This window comes from Nipponia nippon, unplaced genomic scaffold (assembly GCF_047370975.1).
Source record: "Nipponia nippon isolate SJK-2023a ecotype South Korea unplaced genomic scaffold, ASM4737097v1 scaffold_20, whole genome shotgun sequence".
Lineage (NCBI taxonomy): Eukaryota > Metazoa > Chordata > Aves > Pelecaniformes > Threskiornithidae > Nipponia > Nipponia nippon.
In genome coordinates this window covers 6,698,071-6,720,093 of record NW_028262337.1, presented here as the reverse complement: position 1 = coordinate 6,720,093, position 22,023 = coordinate 6,698,071, and the positions used below count along the sequence as shown (strand labels likewise).

General features: G+C 40.9%; 1 protein-coding gene across 2 annotated transcripts in view; it reads right to left on the bottom strand.

Moving 5' to 3' along the window:
- Positions 1–3,083: 3,083 nt before the first annotated feature.
- Positions 3,084–22,023, bottom strand: part of RAB3C (RAB3C, member RAS oncogene family) — a 140,721-nt gene continuing 121,781 nt past the window's right edge. The window contains exons 5-6 of one of the 2 annotated variants that reach the window (XR_015705246.1): positions 9,333–11,422; positions 3,084–9,209 (exon numbers count right to left, since the gene is read on the bottom strand). Coding sequence is in view for 1 of the 2 variants with exons in the window: in XM_087759835.1 (XP_087615961.1) it covers positions 11,235–11,422 (188 nt within the window). In the remaining variant the exon portion in view is untranslated. Of the gene's footprint in view, positions 11,423–22,023 lie in introns of both variants that reach the window. The other variant, XM_087759835.1, reaches the window with a different exon arrangement.

The window sequence follows — 22,023 nt, the reverse complement described above, 5'->3', positions numbered from 1 at the left end:
TGGTAGGTGGTCCCCATTCCCTGCAACGTGAAAGGAGGCTGTTTAACCAGCTTGTCAGTAATGCTAGTGCAGATGTTTTTATCCTGGGTAGAGGCAAAGTAACATTTGTTGCATGTTGACTTTAGTTATACAGTACAACCTCAGTGTTCTTCTGCTTTGCCAGGTGGGATGTGGACAGTTATGTGCCCTCATGAAGGGAGACATCAGAAAACTCGACCTCCTATTGTTAATTGCTGAAGAGAGAAACTGCCATTTGAAATGGGCTTTATTTTCTACACAATTCCTGATGTTGTTCCTGAACAGAAATAAAAGAGATGGCCCAAAGGCAAGTTCCACCTGAGACACCCACCAGATGTTGCCTGAGCCGATGGCCTCCTCGCTGCTGCAGGATAAGGCTGGCTGGGCGGCGTGTGGAGCAGCACAAACTGTATGCATTGCATTGCTGGCCTGCGAAGAACCTGGTAGTATTAGGGTCAGGGCTAAGCTTTTTCTGCTTTGTTGAGTATTAAAGATAACAGCAAAAATGAAGACATGCTGTGGCCAGCTTTGCTCTTAGGGTACAGCTTCTTGAAAGAAAAGCAGGGAAGGGTTTTAAAAAAATGTCTGCCTGATAGTATATTCCCAAAACCTTATTTAAGCTTTAGAACTTTAAGAGGCTGATGAGAGGCAGACATCCTGTGTGGCATCCCCAGATGTTCTACAGTTATTCATAGACTTATTTTCTAACCACAGGCATTGGTTTGAAACAAGTATGTACGCACTTCCTGGGGCCTCAGAAAACCCAGCACGGGCCACAGAGCGAGGCTGCTGTGCTATGAGCGTGCTTATGTCTGCGCCTGGCCGAGTTGTATCGGGCTAGCTGCACTGCATCATTAGGGGTGACAATTTGCCTGCCCAAGGCCACTCTTGGTGTGTGCTTGGACATGAGGAAAAGGCAGTGTCTCCTCAGGAGAGCATGTTGTTGCTTAGGGGAGATGCCAGATACCCTCCCCTGGGGCAGCTGTTAGGAAGTGAAGAGTGTAATACTAGAGTTTCTAACTCCTCAAGAAGATGGTTTTTATCTTCCTAACAGCAGGGGGTTTGGGTGGGCTTTGGCCTTTCCAGACCTTTTTTCTAAGGCTGGAATGATCTCTGGTCTCATTTTCCGTCCCACTGAGGTGGGCTGCAGAGCTGCCTGAGCTCACTCTTGGGCTTGGTCACTCATTGGGCTGGGGTGTCTCCTCATCCTGCCACTCCTCCAGCACCTCCAGCTTCTCGAGCCCCAGTGGAGCACTGGGACCAGACCCTCTGGCTAGGACATCACAGAGGACAGGACCTTACACCAGCTTCCCATCACCTGTGCCTGTGCCACTGATGACCTGAGTTCACCATGGCTCAAAACACATCTTTTCCTGGTGTCAACCAGTGAAGCTGTAAATCTTCTGGTTTACAGTTTAATTCTTCAGGATCTTGCTTGGGTGCAAACAGACACACAGATATAGCAGGCACTTCATAAGATTTTTGAAAGGACCTTTGTTTTTCGCTTTACAGCTCAAGAGTTCCACAGATCTGTGCAAAAAACAACTAACCCTCCTTGCACTCAACTTCCTCTTGCAGAGTCCCTTCAGTCAGGTGTAAGCTCACAGTTTGTCCTTTTTGATTTTGGTGGATCACATTGCTAAGTCATCCACCCTCACTTCACTGACACATTCTGCCTGTTTGCCCCTTCTTACTCGACGTCGGGAATCTTTCCTGTGCCACTTTATAACTCCCCTTTCCAGCATCTTTTCTGACACCTTTTTCTTGGGTGGTTAGGAATTTTCTGTCTCTGTCTCCAGCCTTCTGAGAGGAAATAAGATAAAAATAGGTTTTCCTGAGCAAAACCACCTGTTGTTGAGACAGTTTTTATCGTAGTAGATCATCGTTCTCATCTACCCATCTGTGATTTTCTCTGGTCTAGTTCTGTATGTTGGAAGACACAATATATTCAAAATAACAGCAATTCAAAGATAACCTTGTTCCAAGGTATCCGTCAGAAGTTGTCTGTTCCTTCTCTGTTATCCTCCCCCTCTTACCCCTCATTCTCTTCTCTTCCACTCACCCTAGTAGGCAGTACATTAGGGCCAGTCTCACAGGGCAATGTATGAGGAAGGTGGTTGGAGAAGAGACTACGTTTGCTGGTAGCCAGGAGGAATGAGGGATTTTCATGCTCAAAGGTGATTCGATGACAAGAGCTGGTTCCAGAAAGAGAAGCTTTATGAGTGAGGGCAGTGAGCTGCACAGATATAGACCCCTCCGCAGAAACCTACTTAGAGATATAGGATCCCAAGCAATAAGCTAGGTAGCATTTGGTGCAGAGTGAGAACTAGACATTAATCAGGCAATGATTACTCTGCAGATGATATGTAAAGATACTAGAAAAACTGGGGGACTTGATTGAAACACAGTGGAACAAGAGGGAACATGGGCTAGAGGAGTTTCCAGGTCAGGAGCTGGAGCAGGAGCTGGGGGGACAGAGGGGACAGTGTGACCTGTTCAACAGATCGATTGAAGATTAGGACTTATGTGGAGGGAAGATAAATTCAGGAGTCACAGTAGGGTTCAAACTAGCACAAGGTGGGGTTTGTGTCTAGAAAAAAGCAATATGTGAACAGTGATATATCAAAATTTGTGTGAAATACCACCCACTACAATTGAGATGGCTCATTCGGGCTAAGATTACATGACCAACTAATAACAGCATCCAAAAGGCACAGATAGTTTTTAACAGTTTATACAGTGAAAAGTCAAAAGAAAAAACTTTGCCCCATTTTAAAGGGTCAGTGTATAGGCTGAGACAACAGTGTGCTTTTGGTAGGGAAATGTCTACTTTCTCCTGCAGACTCCTAGGGCAAAGTCTGCAGTGAATTCTGTGGGATTCAGACAGAACTACGACTCACCAGTGCTACTGAGAGGGTATTAATGAAATGAATTACTGCACATGTGGTATCGTTGTCCATTGTTTTGTTAAAAATGAAGTAATTCTCTCCCAGTTTTAGTAAGTGAAATGAAATAAAAGGAGGAGGAGGGTAAGACCATGTCACCACAACTGAGATATTCATGAATATAGTCTCTTGAATATTTATTGTAGTCGCAAAAGGAAAAAAAACTTCCAACAAAAAATTAAACAAACAAAATCCACTTGGTATACAGAAGTCACATACAAACAGAATATCCAATGGAATACACATGGTCTCTACTTTCACACAGAATTAAAACTCTGCACATGGATAAAACTTGTACTTCACGTTCAGACAAGAGCTCCTGTGGATGTATGCAGAAGATTCACAAAGTTTGTCACCCAGCAGCATTTTAAACTAATATATTTTTTAGAACCACAGTAACTATATTGCAGTAAGAGTTGTGGGGAGGAGGGACAGATTGAGTCACACCCCCTCACAAATGTATCCTAAGCAAGCACTTCAACTTTTCTTCAAGAACAATTCAGCAAGCAAGTTAGCTTGAGGGAGGCAGAACAGCTACATATTTTCAGGTAAGCAGTTATCATGGTATATGTATAAGGACTAATAAAAATGCTAGGTAAAATTATCTGCCAGCCCTTGAACAGTCAGGTCACTTAGCAATAAAAAGTTTAGGTAAAGCATCCTCAGTCCTGTAGCAGTCTGTATATCTGTATTAAAGTGGTACCTTGTATTATGACTCTTACTTTGTCTGCTGCTCAGCTACAAAGATATCGAGAATTTCCTTTTTTTTAAGCAATCCCAAATTTCTTTCCATATACATTTTCATTTCACTCTGGTCTGTATAATTTTGCAGAAGTTTTCATGGTGGAAGGTATAAAAGCAGGGAGAATATTAAGGGCTGCTCAGGTCATTGCAAGTATCGTCCTGTAGTAGTTAATGCAATCTGTCTACTTTGCTTTCTCAGAGAAACTATTTGATGACAGGAAACCCATGATACTGGTTTCCAGTAGGCTTTAGAGTTTAGTTCTTTTCCTGATCAAGCTAATTAAAAAAACAAAACAAACCAAACCCAAACCTAAATCAGTGGTGTACATTGTTACAAAAATGCATCAGATCAAACTAAAAATCTACTTATGTACCTTTTAATGTGGTACTAATTAAAATAATTTGTTATGAAAATTGTTCAGCAAAACTAGTTACTCCCCTTGGCCCAGACTCACTGGTCCATCTCTATTTAGCAAATTCCCAAGGCTGGATGACACGTTCCTTTGAAACCAGAGATGTAGCAAGAATTAACAGAATGAGCTTCTCTTCAGAGTCTGTGGGCACAGCTGGGAACCGATGGCAGGGCAGTGATTCAGGGTTAAAGGTCCAAAATGTACGCAAGGGTTTTGCTGAATAGTGATGGCCTTGCTCGTGTGCTTAGAGAACTATTAGAAATATGCAAGGATAACAGGAAAGGAAAAATAAATGATTGGATGTCTCCTTGTAATTTCATGGTTAGATTCTAGTCTGCATTTTGTTTACATTTATACCTCAGCTTTACTGCTAACAGTGGAGTTGTTCAACATTGAGGGCCATGTAACAGTTCAGTGAAGAGTCTGGGTCAGTATATTTAAGGATGCATCTTCCATCTTTAGGTTCTAGAAAAGTTAAGAAACTTAATTGGCAGAAGTGACTAATTAAGGTTACCATCCACTGTGCTGGATCATTTTGACTGTGGCCTTCAAACTCTTCCCAAAAATGTTAACTCAGGGCATCAGCTGAAGTTTGCTGAGTCATCTGAAGTAGTATTGGGTACTCCTATTTAATATTTCAGGTAAGTATTATGAGTTAACTGTATCAGATTAAAGAAAACATGCCCACGTGATATTATGCAATACAGGCAGACAGAGCATGTAACTGATTCTTTAAGAACAAATAACTCATCATAATTGCTGAGGTTCTTTTAATACTTCTAGAGAACATGCTTAAAAAATATAGGCAGATAGTTTAGAAATGGTTACAAACATCTTCTGACTGAAAGCGCTGTCCCACTAGTGTTGGTGTAACATGATAATTTTCAAAAAGGACACTCACAACTCTAAAAGTAAAATTGACATGCACTTGCAGTAAACATACAAATATCTTTTGCCATTGTCTCATATATGAAAAATAGTTTAAATGACTTAGGAATAGAGTATTCTTACACTACACTGGTAAAGTGTTTACTATATATATTTTACTACAAGACACATACATCTACTGGAAATCTTAAGCCACACAGGCATCATCAACAGCTTATCACACATACATGACACTTCTCCCTTTCACACAAGTTTATATACATTGAGTAAATAATTAAATATTGCACTTATTGGCCCATGATTCCTCAGTTTTGAGGTATTCAAAAATAGAAAACGTATCTATTTTTATAACATATTTTCATGCAACATTTAAGACATTTGAATTCCACAAACACTAGTATATAGGTTACACATTCTGACAGTCCAACTGAGCCACGACACATCTGACATTACTGACAAAATATTAAACAGGAGTTACAGCACAAACAATTCATTTAACACTAGTTGCAGGTACATGTCAGAATTACTTGAGGAAATTTATCACCAGAAGTAGTAAGCAATCTCTAGCTTTCCTTTCTGCATGTTATGCTGAACTTATTGGAAGATTAGGACTTTTGCTTCCCCCCGAAATCAAATACCAGGTACCTTATTCTATAAATGACAAGCCATCTACATCTGCTGGAACCATGGATAATGTATGGTCTGCAAATGTAACCCAGCTGTTTTCAGGTGCTAATGAGAATTTATGGATAAATTCTGCTGTGGTGTTTAAGGAAGGCTGCACTGAACATGAACAAGTAAGAGTGGGAACTGAATGAGTGTCAAAGATGTACTGCTGTTTATATGTGTATACTATACATGTGTAGTTACAATTTCTGCTTCAATGAACATCCATGGATAAACTAGGTGAAAAAAAGGAAGAAAAAAAAAGGAAAAGAAAAGCTTAAATTGCAAAGGTGAACTACCTTTACCCCTTAATAAAGAAAACTGATAGAAATCATTCAAATAATTGAAACAAGTTGCCACTTTACATGAGACTTGACAAATGATGAACCTTAGACAATCTGGAGTCAGAATGTACTGAAGAGACTATGTGTATGGATTAAATGGTGTCAATCCACACAGCTCACTCCCCTGTTGGCATAAGTGAAGACATGTTGCTTTACACCCCCCTGAGGGTTTATCTATGAGGATTTACATACTCATGGCCTCACATCGCTAAATCTGTCATCCTAAAGAAGAACTAGGCTCATACACTGTGTGTCTGCCTATATGAAACAGGCCAAGGGGAATCTGTCCATCAGCAGAACAGTAATTTAGTTGATGCCCTTAAGAATGCAAGTAATAAAACTTGCCTCTCACAAACAAATATAGAAAAGAGTAGTCGGGGAGGGGGGTGGAATTTGGGAGGGGGGCTTCTTTTGCAATGCAAATGCAGCATAATTCATCTGCTATTGAACAAACAAAGGCATCATCATCAGATGTAGAATATGTACCACCATTTTTTTTCTAAAAATTACAATTAAAGCATTCTCAAAGTTAGGATCAAACTCCAGCAGACTTTGTGCACCCTGAAATAGCACTTCATTCCTAAAATAAAGAAGGTGCAGGTGGTACAGCTGAATATACAGAGCTGAGCAGACTGGGAAGAAAACTTAATCTTTCAGACTGGTGCTCTGGAAAGGCCACATAGATGTAGTTGCTCAGGTAGTTTCTCTAGGTGTTACATTAAGTATAAGCACAAAGGAACAAAGAGTTCCAGGTAACAGTCACGTACACAGCTGTTCAGAAAGAGTATTTTTTGACAGAAAATCAGGCTAGCTCATATGTATTTCAAACACCAAACAAACAGGTCTAAATAAGCAAACCAACAACAACAACAAAAAGATAAAGTGTTAAGTTAGTTGTGTTATAAGGACCAGAACACTTGTGAACATGAACTCCTATCAGAATCGAAAACATGCATCTGAAAGTTCAACCCAGCAGGGCTCGCTAGCTGCTCGTCAGGTCGGTGCCAGGAGGCACCACAGCAACCAGTCACGTCCTGTGCTCTTGTGTGCTCCCAAGGCATTTTCTGAGCACTAGTTTGATCATGCAGCAAGCAAGACACTGTCAGGACATGATAAGGCTGGTGCATTACCCATGCACAGGATTAGCCTGCTGCTAAAAAGCTTTAGTCTAGATCATAACTTGGAAAATGGGTTGTGTATTATTAGTTCAGCTGGCACTATGGAGCTCAGGACCCTCTGCCCAAAGGCATCTAATTTCTCAGAAATTTAATATGCTCTGTGTGTCAACTGCTGTATCTTACCAAGTGGCCTAAATCTCAGCTGAAGGAGATATCTGTGGCTGGACCAATAACGCTCCAAGACATTCAGTCCTATTTCTGTGCTGAGAGTGACAACAAATTAGTGCAAAGTGTGTGAGTACTTTTTCACCAAGAATTACGATGAGGCTGAAAATAGTTCTGGATCTCTTATCCCAGGTTTCAATTTAATGATCCAGCCCTCTTCATGACTAAAATAGAACTCTTTGTAGCCTGGTACTTTCTCTTGATGGGACTGTGCTACACCAGTGGATAGATCAGGGATCTAAAAAAATCCTGCTTGTATCCTCCAACAACTCATAATCAGTGACTTGGATATGTGTGAAGAACAAGCCATTGATTGTTTAACTTTTGGCCCTTGATCAGCTTGGGATGGGATTTCCAAAAGTGCTAGCCTAACTCTACTTGCATTTAAGAAAATTGCAGTTCTTTCACATAAGTCAATAGAAGCCGAACTAGATTGACACAGGCTGCTTTTGGATATCCTACCCTATGAAGAGGACATGGCATAATTTTAAATAGAATGCAAATCCCAATCCTGATAGTTTCCCCAGAATTCAAGCTACATTTTTAGAATATTTGGGGAAGGGCTAGTAAGTTATTTCCCAAAAGTCTTTCTTTTGTGTTTCTCTACAATAGTCAGGTTCCAGCTGAGAGAGGTATTGAGATCCTGATGCTCCTGATCTAAATCTGACCACACTTTATAGCAGAAAACTCAATATTGCTGTGAAACACGTGGCTGCAAAAGCCAACCTGTGATGGAAAATCAAAGCCTACTTTTCTAACAGTAGGTAACCCTGATTGTTAAGAAAAGGCCTACATGACCTTCCATACATTTTGAATTTCAGAGGAAGGGATGATTGATAGGATAAATTGGATTCGATGGGACATCAGCAGGTCATCCATCCTGCTGCTCAAAACAGTGTCAACTAAGAGGTATGAGAAGTCTGCCTAGGGCTTTAGCCTCTCTCATCTTGAAAACCTCCAAGGATCTGATGTGAACACTTTAAAATTTAATCTGACTAGTTCTGAACTCTATGACAATGTCTGAGTGTCAATACAAAGATCCTAGGAGTTTTTAAATCCTGACTGGTTCTGCTGCTGTATTTCAGACGAGTTTTTTCCGTGTAACACATGGCTGGCAGTCTAATGAACAATGTTACTCTGGCAGCTGCTTCTCCTATCCTCCCCATCCCATGCAGATGGTCAGACACGTTGGAGGCCTGGGAGGTTAGTTGTTTCAGAAATGTGAAGGAGAGATTCTCCCTCTTTGATTTTGCTGTCACTCTTCTGCCCAGAGTCTTGATGCAAAATGAAAAGCCATTAATTAATCCTATTTAAGTAAAGAACTATTTATCTATCACTCAATTTGTTTAAAAAAAATATATGCTAATAATGTATTGCCACCACTGATTAGAGTCTACATGGTCGTAAAGAGGCAGGGAGGGTCTGGAATTCATTGCAATGGAGTACAAGCAAGGTGTGGCTGTAGCAAGGGGCATCTTGGAGTCTTTTTTCCTTGTTACAACGTGCACAGGAGATGGCCATTTTGCAGCAAGCACCCCAGAGCAAAGCTGGAAGAATACTTGCACTTGTAACCATTCTGCATGATCCAGGATATGCCCAAACTCATGTAAGTATGACTATGTCCTCCTCTTTCCTTGCCTTGACTTAGATGGCTCAGACTAATAATACAACCTAAACCTTTTCTAAAGGACTTGAAGGATGAAGCTGAGTGCTGTCTCAAGGCTTGCCTGCTCCTTTTTCTCCAGCAGGAATAACTGCACATAACAAGAAAAGGATGGAAAACTGCCCACCGTCTCACACAAATCTTCCTCAGCTTCTTATCACTTCTTTTTCCGAAGCAGCTGGTACCTAGTGGGTGAAGAGGTATTAATGAAAGTCTCTCAGCACAGTTATCAACATGCTGCCTTAGATGGGGGGGAGAAAATCAGCGTCCCTAGAGAGAGGCGGGATTATTATTGGGATAGCACATACCTCTTCCACCTGGCTGTTCATCGGCCCCAGAGAGGACAGTGCTATCTCTTCATGGAAGTAAACAAGTGAAGTCCAGTCTCCATGTCTACTAGGAAAACAAGTGCTTAAGTAAACTAGCTAACAGGACAGACATGGTTTAAAACCCCAGACTGAAGACATAACATTTATTCATTTAAGTTAGGCAGCCAACGTAGCGCCCTGATGGCATATCCATTTTATATGTGTCTATATGCCTTGTTTGGAAGTCACTTTTACTGTGTTAAAGTGTATGTAGGTTATTTAATTGGTAAAATAAAAGTGACCATTTTCTTTTAGTGTGTTTCAGGAGTTGTATAAACTACCTTCAAAAAAAGTAATGTAAAAATCAGAGGGATTTCTTTGCAGTTGTGAGCAGTTTTCAGTACTTTGTGTTACTTCCCTTTTTTAACTTGTCTTCTGATTTTTCCTATTGCAGATTAAGAAATGTCAGCCTTGTCCTAAATTCTGTCTAATTGGAACAATAAAACAGTTAATGCTTCTTCTGTTATGCCATTTAGTTAAAAAATGTCACTGTGACGCAAGTAAAGCAGTTGTACAAAGTACTCCAGAGCACAGATGTAAGAAACTGCCACTAATTACTGGAGGAGTACTTTTAAAAACTGTGAAATATGACTATTTTTAACACTTTATTAAAAAAGAATTTGTGTATTTTATTCTGCTATCTTCACAGCCTTTGCTGATCTTATGAATGTATTCAGTCTAACACTAGAAATGTTGACAATTTTTTGTTACTCCTGAAGTATTTAAAGATCTTGTGAAATTCTGATGGTCTTCTCAAGATAGATATCCTCATCAAAGTAGAAATGAAGCCAAACTCCAGTTCACTGACACCAGGAGCACTTCTGCAATAGATCTGAGTAAAATACAGGTGTTTGTAGCCAGTGTGGTGATGGTTATCTCAGTGACATGGGAGATGAAATTCCTGAAAACTTAAGTATGCAGGTTTGACAGCAACATGACAAGGCAGTTTTTGGCTATGAGCAACCAAGTGTAATGGATTTGGCTCTGTCAGGGGTAATATAGAACTGTGTGTTTAATATCTCATGCAAGTAGAAATGAAAAGAGCTAGTCAGCCCTCCACTACTGGGGTAAGTACTACCGGGATCTCCATAATGATGGAATGAGAAATTAAGTCCAGTTTCAGAAAGATATTAGACATGCAGCTCCCATGGAAATGTAAACATACTAGCTATCCAAACAGGATGAAGTGCCTAATATCTCTGAGGGTCTGCACTGTACATCCACATCCAGCTGGAAACTCACAGGGAAGTTTGGTGGCTTTGGGTCCAGGAACTAACTTCTTTCTAACTTCTGCAATTTTCAATCAGCCATGATGTGTAACATCATGAGCGTAGATTTGCCAAGGCAATACACTCCAGGAAGTGTTCCTTATACAAATGATCTGGACAGAATGAGGGATTGGCTCACTATAGAAATATTTCTAAATTGATTTTCTGTCAGGAGAAAATATAAGTGGCATCAGGAAGCTTATTCTAAAACATCTTGGCCACTACCCTAAGGATTCAACCATATAATTTGAAACTGATGAAGCAGGAGTGAATTCTAGGCAAATGTGGTCTGAGGACATGGCACCAGCTGAAGTAAGTGTCATGTAAAATAGTAAAAAGAAAAGATAAACTAATAGCCATCCTGCATGCAAAAGCCAGATGCTAAAAATGGATCGTTCTTTCAAACTAATAACCTCTCCATCTCCATACACATACTCGACCAGCTGCTGATGTGAAATAAAAGACTTTTCTCCCAAATAAATTAATAAGACAGTATAAATAAAGGCATATAGACCATTCATAAATACTCTGTTGGCAACAGAACACACTGGAGCTGCCTTTGCTGATAGCTGCATTAACAGCCGCAGTTGGGCTGCTGTGGAGGAGGGGTGTCCTTTAGCCGTGTGTTCTGCTTGCTGGCAGCGATGGTGGGATCCGTCTCCAGACTTTCTGACATTTTGTCACAGATGATATCCACGAGTCGCTCAAACGTCTGCTTGACATTAATGTTGTCCTTGGCACTTGTTTCAAAAAATTCAAATCCTAAGAAAATAAACAACACCTTTATGTTCAATGTGTATTCCAGTATCTCCAATAAATGTACAAACTTCTCTTGGGCAAGGAAGAGTGGAGAGGCACTCAGAAAGCAAAGATCTGAGAGCACACATATAAAAGAGTGATATTGGAAGAGCAGTTAAATTTGTAATACAATCAGAGTAAGTACACTAGTGCTATTTGCTTTATACCAAGCCAGATAAAATCAGGACTGGCCCAAATACATTCCCTTAGACAAATTCTACTTTAAAAAAACAGTTTAATCTAAAAATTAACACCAGTTGAGAGTATTATTATTTTAGAAATGCCTTATAGATCCTGCCATTGTGAAAGAATAATTTACTGCTCCATCTCTGACTATTATGTTCCTCTGAGCATTATTCAGCTAGAAACAGCCACTTCCATCGGGTCATTAACCTGGTGCCAAAACAGACAACTGTGTTTGGAAATAACCAGGTAAAAAACTAAGCAAGACAAGGAGAGATTTCTGGAGTTTGATATCTAAGTTAGAGGTGAATCCATGGGACCAAAGGGACTCCCAATCCCACAAATCAAACTAATAAAAAATACACAAATGCACATAAGGAAGAAAACTTCCTTAATTATTTTATATAGAAGGACTTTTTATCTATCTGTTCCCAACAACTACCCCAAAGGCAAAAATCAGAGCTATCCTTAACCCAGAAGGGACACTGGAAGCCTTTAAAGAGCAGAGTCAGCTTTCCTAAGCTCTCTTCTCCCTATATGTCCCATGTCTCATCTCCCACCTCTGCCTCCTTCATCCACTTGCTGGTCAGCCTGCAATGCAGCAGGCTTCTGCCAGCACTGGGTCTTCCCATGTTCTTGCTTCCTTTGCAAAGCATTTGTCGCTTTAAATTTGTTTTCTAAGCCTTTTCCGTCATGCTCCACCTTTTCCCACAGCTACCACATTGCTCACCTGAGGGTTCCCTGGTAATTTAAAACTTTCTCCTACTTCTGTCTTTTCACTACATAAGGGTTCAATATTAAAATAGTTTACAAAATGTCTAATCCACTGGTAATTTTACAGAAGTGGCTTCACCTTTGTACAGCTATTTTGATTCTTTCAGTTAAATCTGACTAACAAAGTGCAACTACCACCATGTTTAATTATGAGAACAATCCCAGTAAGAAAATGTCAGTCACTTGAAACTGTTGGCAGAATGGCACAAAACAGGTTTTTTTGGTGGTGGTGTTTTTTTTTTTTTTTAATGTTGTGTGTGTTTTCTAGTGAATGGGCTAATCTTCTATTTCAAAAGGCCACTTGAAATTTAAATGCAACTACTTTGATCTCATTAGTACTATGTCTTCAATACGCCATCTAAACAGGATGTGCACATTCAGTCCTATAACTGCTTACCATGTAGCTTCTGTGTGTTTGAGTACTAGCCTAGAATTACAGCAGATAATTATATTTACCTTGGCATGATATCCCAGCATGCACTAATAACCAATGAAAAAATGTAACTCTCGGTTCTGAATTTTCTTCATATTTTTAATATATGTTAATATATTTTTAGTTTACATAAGGTGCCTTATGCTGAAATGTCACAAAGGGATTTTTTTTTTGTAAATTATTTAAATTCATAGGAGCAAAACACGGGCCAAAGTTAGTGTTCATAGGTAGCTTAGATAATAAAGAGGTATAAATATTGTACAGGGATTTTGTCATACAACTTCTATTAATATCAGCAAGTAGCGTAAGGATAACCTCACAGGTATAAGAACACATTGCTGTGAAAACTTCTCCTTTCCACATTTCTCTTGAAAGCAGGAAAACTGTGCATAATAAAAGACTGTCTACAGAAATCACATATTGGGAGGAGGTTTGAATCTACATGGCATTGTTTTAGTTCAGCTTGGCTTACACATCTTCTTTGTTCTACACTAGAAGGAAAATGGGGAAAGCCAGCGTAGCCTCACTTGCTGGTGACTTCAGCCCTCCTGCAGAGCTACAGGCAGGAGAAAACTGTTCAGATCGCTTGGGGACTGCTTGGGGGAAGGAAGATCCTCCACATTTGCAGTGCTCTGTGTTGAAACCTGGCTGCAACTCTCGCACAGCAACACAGACTGATCCTTCCACAACTGTTAGTGGGAAGCAGGAGGAAAGCAGCCGTTCCAAGGAGGAGCAAGCAGGACTAGAGGGCAGAAGGGTTGAGGGACAATGAGAGGATGCCTGAGAAACGGCACACCAAAGCATTGGAGCAGACAACAGGAAGAAGAATGAATCTTAAGGACATTTATGAGAGGAGCAGGTTTCACAGATAAGAAGACAGAATAACTGGCCCATGAGATGATCATGAAATGGCAGGTATGACAGGCAGGGAAGAGATCTGGACAGAGAAAAGCAGAAAGTGAAAGGAAAAGGGTCACAAAGAAGAGAGGAGACCCATGTCAGGAAATACTGTAACATGGACAGGATCAAGAAAACATGCCCACTACCACAGTGAGTGAGGGCGGTCTGCATAAGAACACTCTGAAAAAAGAGGCGCCCATTCTCTAAGTAAAATAGAGGCTTACAGAGCGTTCAAGCACAAACATATTTGTTCAAATAAAAGAAAAACAGACACTACAGCTGTGGTGAAATCTATGGAATTTCAGTTACAATTTTGATATAAGATGGAAATTGTAATCACAGTAGTGGTGTAGCTGGGTATCAGGCTATGCCTGTATACACCAGCTTAGACACCTGTATACATCAACTTAGTCATTAATTGCCTGAGTGACATAGGACCTCCCCAGCTAGACCCTGCATAGATGAGACAATGCACTGGCCTGTGAGAAAGTGACTGAACTCCCAGCTGCATCCACAACAAATTATTTGTTTTATTCTTTACAGGAACTGTACAGGTGAGAATTTTGGACGGTTCTGGAGATTCTCGCAAGCAGCCCCTGCTGTCCATAGGCCAACTGATAGGAACTATTTATATGCTTAAATGTGCTGATAAATATGCTAAGCAGAGAACAGGGCATGCTGGTGGGCTTCCCCCAGGCAGTTCCTGCTGTAGAATGGATTCAGCTGCACATAGGTAAGACATTTGTAGATGGTCTGTGGAAACTGTTCTTGCAGATGCAGAAATGGTCACACAGAACAGTCTTTTGAAGCCAGTTAAGACAGTTAAGAGATGCTTTGTGCACAGTTTAAAGTAATCGCTGCCAAAGGATCATGGTATGTAGTGGCCACACAGGACCAGCTGGATTACAAGACTTCAGCAGAACAAGAGTTCAGAGAGTCTCATTTGATGCAGCTGAAGACACCGTTGTGAAAACCCTTGCAACAGAGGCTCCTCTTGCCATCCAGACAGCAACTGACTGTCCTGTGCAGTGGATTCAATTCCCCACGTGGGTGTTACCTTATGCAAAAAATCCCAATAAATTAGAGTGGTGGTTCTTTTTTTTCTTTAACAGAAACTCTGTCTGTGGAACAGTTTCAAAGAGATATGGAGCATTTTTTCTAGCAGACTGTGCCTGGAATAAATACCTGAATTCTGATTGTTTTGCATTTTATTATGGAATATTTTGCAGACCTTTTTCCCATGACCTCTCCTCTTCCTGACTCATCTTGTGATTATTTTACTAATAGTGCTTAGACACCCTAAGCTTCTAAAATGCCTGTGTATGAGGGCCTCAGATCTATGCTTTTATTCAGGTTTTTTTTTCCACTGCTCGTTACTAATGGAGAGAAAAGGTTTTGCATGCGAGTATAAGCCTGAAGTGAGGCGACTCTCTGGTGATGTTCAGGGCAGCAGAGCTCAAAGAACACCATGTTCCCACCACCTGTGATGATCTCTACTGCTGATGTGGATGAGACTGGGCAGAGCAGATTACTGCAAAGATATGACAAAGCCCAAGAGGCAAGTGGGTAGGTAAGGCAGAAGAGAGCTGAAACAGAAAATCCAAAATATCAAAGTGCTGCCTGAACATAGGAGCAATGTGTGTGGAACATGCATCAGGATGGTCTAATTTAAATGCCTCTTTTGTGTTTAATTCAGTTTTCCTTTTGCTGTCCTTACACTATGTCTCTTTCCCTTACCTCCCTTCTTCCCAATAGTATTGACTCAAAGAAAGCTGGCAAGCTCTCAGCTGCCCCCGCAGAGTACTACAGCAGCAGGGGCCAGCCAGGACACCAGCACGGTGCTGTTTTTCACCTGGTGAGCTGTAATGCACACAGAGCAGTTTAGATGGCCATGCTGAAACACATAAACAGCCTGAATTACTGACTTTATTCCCTCTCTGCCTCACACTTGTCATGGTTCTGCAGAGGCTCCTTCATCAATGCTCATTAACACTTGTTTATGCCTACTTTTGAAAAATAAGGAAGGAAAAAAACCAGAAAGGATATGCAAAGGGAAGAACACTCTGCACCCTCTCATCTTTCTGAGAAAATTTGATATCAAGAGGACATGCTAGCTAGCAAATTTTAAGCACAATTCCACAGACAATACAAACAAAGCTATGTTAATGTTTCACCAGCTGATCAGGAAGACCTTCTGGTTTCAGAGTGTTTGTCCACAACCAAGACAATTTTATCTACCACCCTTGATGTTACATTTTACAGATGTCCTCAAGGGTGTGTTTCCGCAATAACTGTCCTTCTTTGAAGACAAGCTTGAACTGTGATCCTTAGTGCTGTTCTTGCCAGTGCCCTGTTCGATCCAGTATTTTGAGGAGTAGTAGGAGACTGCAACATCAGAGCAAGAAGTGGCTGCAGAAAGCTGCTACCTTTGTAAGACAGCAGTGTACAAAAGGCAAAATCTAGGAAGCCATGGGAATGAATCATTTAACAATGTCATAGTATATAAAGAAGAGGAACTAATGGTGCCTTATTTTCTTGGATTTGCATCCTGTGGGCAGTTCTCAGGGGGCGCTGGCAGGCACCTATCTTCTTGCCTGCTGTGAATAGTATCTAATAAGGTTTGCATTCACATTGCAGGCTGTCAGTCAAGGCAACTGCAAGACCTTTCTCCTCTGCTGAGATGTCCACTTCCTCAGAACTGTTAATATCTTTGAGACCTCTGCCCCTCTCCCAAAGAGCGACAGACACATGTGGCATGATTGCAAAGGTCATGTGTCCTAGGAAACTGGGCTGAAAGTAGCTGGTGACCATTGCTGTTCTTCAAAGTATCTCCTACTCCTGCAACTACGGTGGCAGAGCTGGTTACACTGTGCTCTGCTTTGTAGATCAGTTGGATGGGACCTCTGCTGTCCAAGCAAGCCCAAGGGCTGGACGATGCTAAGAAAAGTATTAAAGCAACATTAAACCCCAAAATAGCACTTTGCTAATATTACCTCAGCAAAGAGCAGTGCTTTAGCACCATTCTGGATAGAGCTAGAGTAAAGACTGTTAACAGGAATGCTAAGATATTTATCCAACCTTTGGGGTGGCCAAATTTATTAAAAAAAAAAAGCTAAAGGGGGTCTCTCAGCTGTGACAGAACATACAGACTTGAGGGGCAGGTACTGGTAATGCTCTGGCAAACACCTTCTTTTCCAGTCTTTCAGAACAGAAAGTTTCCATATAAATTCCAGTTGTACTGATTTTGATTGTCACTTCCAGATACCTTTTAAATGAGTGCATTTGGGCAATAAATTAGATTCCTGGCAAAGAAATTTTTTTTGTTTGTTTACATGAGACATTTGTTGAGCAAACACAATCCCTTACTTTCCATTGTCATTAAGTAACTTCCCTGTAACGCAGCTCCAAGTGCATGAAAGCAATGGCAGGCTGGCATTTCCCTCCTGTGAAAAATCATCCTGGGGACAGGAGCCTTTAATTGCTCTGCCAGTACCCTGTGTGTGTTGTAACTGAACAGAAGACTCTGTTGTTTGTCAGTGCTGTCAGTCGGTCTCCTTCCTCTGGCACTAACATTTGCCCTTTAAAAAGAGCTAAAAAATGGTGAAGGGTGGAACTATGAACAGGCATGTTCCTGCACTGCCCAATTACTTTCATTTTTAATGCAAAGTTAGACACAGCCATATGTCCATGCTCTCAAAGTTGTTTGCGACCCTGCCTTCTGCACCAGGGCCTCCAGCCAGCCATGGAGGCAAAACAGAACTTGCTGTTCTAGCAAGCTGTGTGCTGAGGTGCCAAGTCCGACTTGATTCCCGATTTAGATGCCAAAAATACAGCCCTAAAAATGCCTCTTCAGTTGCTGCCCAAACTCACAGATGCCTAATAGCCCCAGTGTACCCACAGATGTCTAATGTACACATTACCCCCCAGGGCTCATACCCCAAGGCAAGTGAAGTTTCACTCCAGTCTGGACACTGGGGAGCTGCTGTCTTGTGCCTCAGCCCTGGTGGGATTCAGAAACCAGTCATGTTCCTGCCCCATCGCAGCAGCAGGCCTGGTCTTGCAGGCTTGGTCAGATCACACAGAAGTGTTGGATGCCAAATTGCACTCTGTATAAGCACACGGCACTGACAAACACTCCACTTGCAGGCTTGCTGGGGTGCTAAATGGGTTTAATTTGGAGAAATCTAATCACCCCTGAATCGGGTCTCTGGCATCTCCCCAGCATAACCATTATGTACATACAGGCCTGAGCCAAGAAGAAAATGAAAACCAAATAGGCAAGGCAGGCTGATTTTGGTTTGAAGTGAGAAATTTTCTTCTCATTTTTGGTGGAATTTATTTTCAAAGCACTGGGAATCAGGAGAAGAAAAGAAAAGAAAAGCTGAAAATAAAGACTTTAAGGAAGAAATGGCCCAAAACAGATGAGAAGAGAAAGGATGGAGAGGGGAAAACCACCCCAAAATATGCAAAATAAGGTATGTGTTATAATCTGAGGGGTAAAATGACTGCCTCTCTCAGTGACAAGCTGTGGACGTGCACTGAAGCCCTGGGCACTGCTGACGCTGGGGTGCCCTGAATGCATCATGAGGCCTGGCTTCTGCCAGCCCTTGCAGAAGGAAATGTGGGAGCTCACCCAGAAAGGGCCCATTTTGTTTCGTTTTCTGACATTGGTTGGTGGCCTCTGGGAGAGACGGTGTGCCAGGATACATTTAGAAAGCAGGTGAGTGCACCTGAAGGCATGCTCAGACGTGCTGGATGCCCCCAGCCATGGGTGACCCTGGGTAGCAGAGTGGAGGCACAGAAAATCTGATGGGAAGGGCACTGCCCTGAAAACTGCTGGACAGAACATAGAGCCAGCGGTAGTTTTTAGCAGGGCATCACACTAGATGATCACCAGAGGTCCCTTCTAGCCAACGTTTCTATAACAGCTCCATTTCCCAGAGCCTTAACCAACCTGAGCCAAAAAGGTGTGACAGGACAAACAAGACCTTACAGAAAAGGTGGCCAGACATTTAGGGCAGATCTTGCAGTACCCCCGTAGTACCTGGTGCAGCATGAGCACAATAGGCATGGTTTGGACCTATGGCAGGATTGTACTTTTGCAGCAGCCTTAGGGGCCCTGGTCTTGAAGATATAATATACTCTGTAATGGCAGTACTTGCAATTAAAAACTAACGAGTGTTGAAGTAATTTGTAGCACAACATGGCAAATAGGAGTTGTACAGAAGCACATGAACAACCAAAGAGCACATATAAAATTATGTACCTAATTTGCATGCACAGCAAAATGTCATAAATAAATGGAGAAACCGTATGTCAAACTGCATATGCAACTGTCCATTTGCGTGTGCAGTTACTCAGAGTCTATTCAAAGCTCTGTGCACACCTCTGCCTGCTAATCCTTTGCCAGAATGTAGATCACAATATATCATACAGACCACGAGTAAAAGGAACCAAGAAATTCATGCCATCTGTGAGTCATTCTTTTTATTTTTGTTCTGACAAGTGACACCAAACTTTTATGAATGTATGAAGCTTTGAACTCAGCTGAGATGCATGAGATGAATATGTCAGAATAGCTGTGTGAGTAATGCAGCTAGCAAGTGTGCATGCATTTTGCTTGCAAGAAGTTCCAAGCCTTTTTAACTAAAATGCTTTAAAGCACGTAAGTGCTGACTATATTGGGCGTTCACTCAATAGCCAATGCATGTACTGCTCAGAGCAAACCTTCATGAAGAGGCAAAATAGCATAAGCATTATGTTCCACACGCTTTTTTTGGTAGTGATTAGTGAATAAACTTGTTTAAATGTGTTTGCTGTGATTCTCGTGTCAATATTAACATTATGTTAATTAGTTCTCTCTAATGGCTGGTTTGTCACATTTCTGTATTTTCTCAGTACAATACCTCTGTGAGGTGAAGTTACGTGACTCAACTGAATTTATTTAATCCTGTCAGTTTTCACCTCATTCTAACATTACTCTTTTGATGATGCTATTATGTTAAACAACCATGAACTAACTAATTTCTGAAAAAAGGCTGTACCACTTACAAAAAGTACCGAATAGGGTGACAAGGAATGGCTAAAGTGTGAGATGGTCTTTGTGTCTGGAACAATGAAATAGTCAGGGAATTTCAGCCTGGAGAAAAAGAAGGGGTATGATAGAGGTCTCCGAAACCAATGGTGTTACAGACCAGGTAACAGCAAACGATTTTTCACTGTTTCTCAGAATATAACAGTGAAGAAACATCAAATAAAACTAGCAAGTGGCCATTCAAAGCAGAAACAGATAACCCAGATAAACTGCACATATTTAAAGGATGCTGTGGATGGTAAGATTTTATATGGTTTCGAAGACATCATTGGACAAGTCCATGGAAAAAAAAAATCATGAAAGGGCTATTGAATATAAAGATACTGCCTTTGGTTCATGAGACCCATGAATATAATTTGCTACAGTCTGGGAAAGTATCACGATATGTTTGTCCTTTTACACCTTTCAAAAGGCACCTACTTCTGTCCATTACCCTAGGTAAGGTAGTATGCTGCTTGCAGCTATGATCTGTGGTGGTATCCCCAGTGCCTTGCCCTATGTCATTAACAACAAACTTTAAAAAAATCTAAAATGAAAACAAGACAAATTCTGTCTTCATAAACATTCTGCTAATTTCCCTTCAAGGTCAGATCTGGTTTTCTTAACCATTCTTCTCCTTTATAACTCCTGTTAGTGTTATGAGAGAGGTACTCGACCTACCACAAGATACTTGTCTGGTTTAGCCAGACCTTCACAAGTAATGAGGCCTATTGCTGGTTGATCTAAACCACTTGTTTGGGTTACACTTGAGAAAAAAGCCACCACTGAGATTCAAAGAAATGATTGATTACACTTTGTTAATAAAATTGAAGGCCACACTTTTCAAAGAGGTCAGCAGCCACAAAGGAGGTACAATTTTCCAATAACACTCTCCTCGAGAGAATACTGTGTTCCTGGCGGGTTAAATGTCCAGTGCTCTTTTTGACCTTTTGAAAACCTCGCCCAAAATGTACATGTATTCATTTTCTCAGTGACTTCAAATAAACAAGGGCTGAAAATAAAACCACGCTTGAGAACAGAGTGTTTCACAACGTGTTCTTTGTACAGCACTCGTGTTGTGCTTGCTTGTAATTGTGGCTACAATCAACACTGAAAACCATGGCATTCAAAGGGACCACATTCTTAAAATGTCTTGCTGAACACAAAAATCTACATCCTTATTCTTAAAACTTGCCTGCAAGAGATGTTGTCATCTCACTGGCAGAGAAAGAAAAGACAGTCCCAAGTGTCTGACACAACACATGCCCTTCAAACTGGCCAACATTGCCAGAGCACTTACTAAAATTCAGGGAAACTCATTCTTCTGCTTTTCCTGACACCACCTCCCACAATCTCTGAGCAGATTTAAGAAATGATTGCAGCTGTAGAGGAAACATATAAATATTTGTGTGTGCACTCTGAGTACAGTAAATGACATACTGGATCAGAGCCACAATTTATCCAATGCAATAATCTGCCCTTGAGATAGCCACAGGACGTACATCTGAGAAACGAAAACCCCAGAGTAGATAAAGATGGGAACAGAGGATAATCTGCTTCCATAAAGATTGAATTCTAAGTCCCAGGAGTTAGAGTTTGCTTTAAAGCCTGAAACATGAGTTTCGATATCTATCTCATTACTCTTTTTCTTTTTTTGCAAGCATTGGTTATTACAGCTGAGGATTCTTGACTGTACAACATGCAAAGTTCCTTCTCGTCTTGCTAAATTCATGACCCTGGGGATTCCTTGTCAACTCACTGCATTAATCTTTCTAAAGGAAAATAGTTCCAAGAACAGAAATTCAGATTAGTTATGTGATGTTAAAAAAACCCTTCAAACTCTACATTGTCAATTTGTTTATTGCCAGACACTTTAGTGCCTGGTCTAAATTTGTGGTAAAAGTATGCAGTTGCATTTTTCAGATCTTTTTCTCCATTGAATATTTAGACAGATGCAATAGGATAATATGTTATTCTGATGAAATTATTTACCAGGATAAGCAATTGTACAACTAGGAAGAATATTTTAAAAAATAAGGTCAGCAAGCCATGAATATGCATATGTTAAGAACCACCAGCATGGGATTAAATTCAGCACAGGTGGTATACTGTGAAATGCCACCATCTCTCTCTGTTTCCCATGCAGTTACTCTTATAATGCCCTTTCCTCTAAACACCTATATAGCAATAGGGACAAGGAGA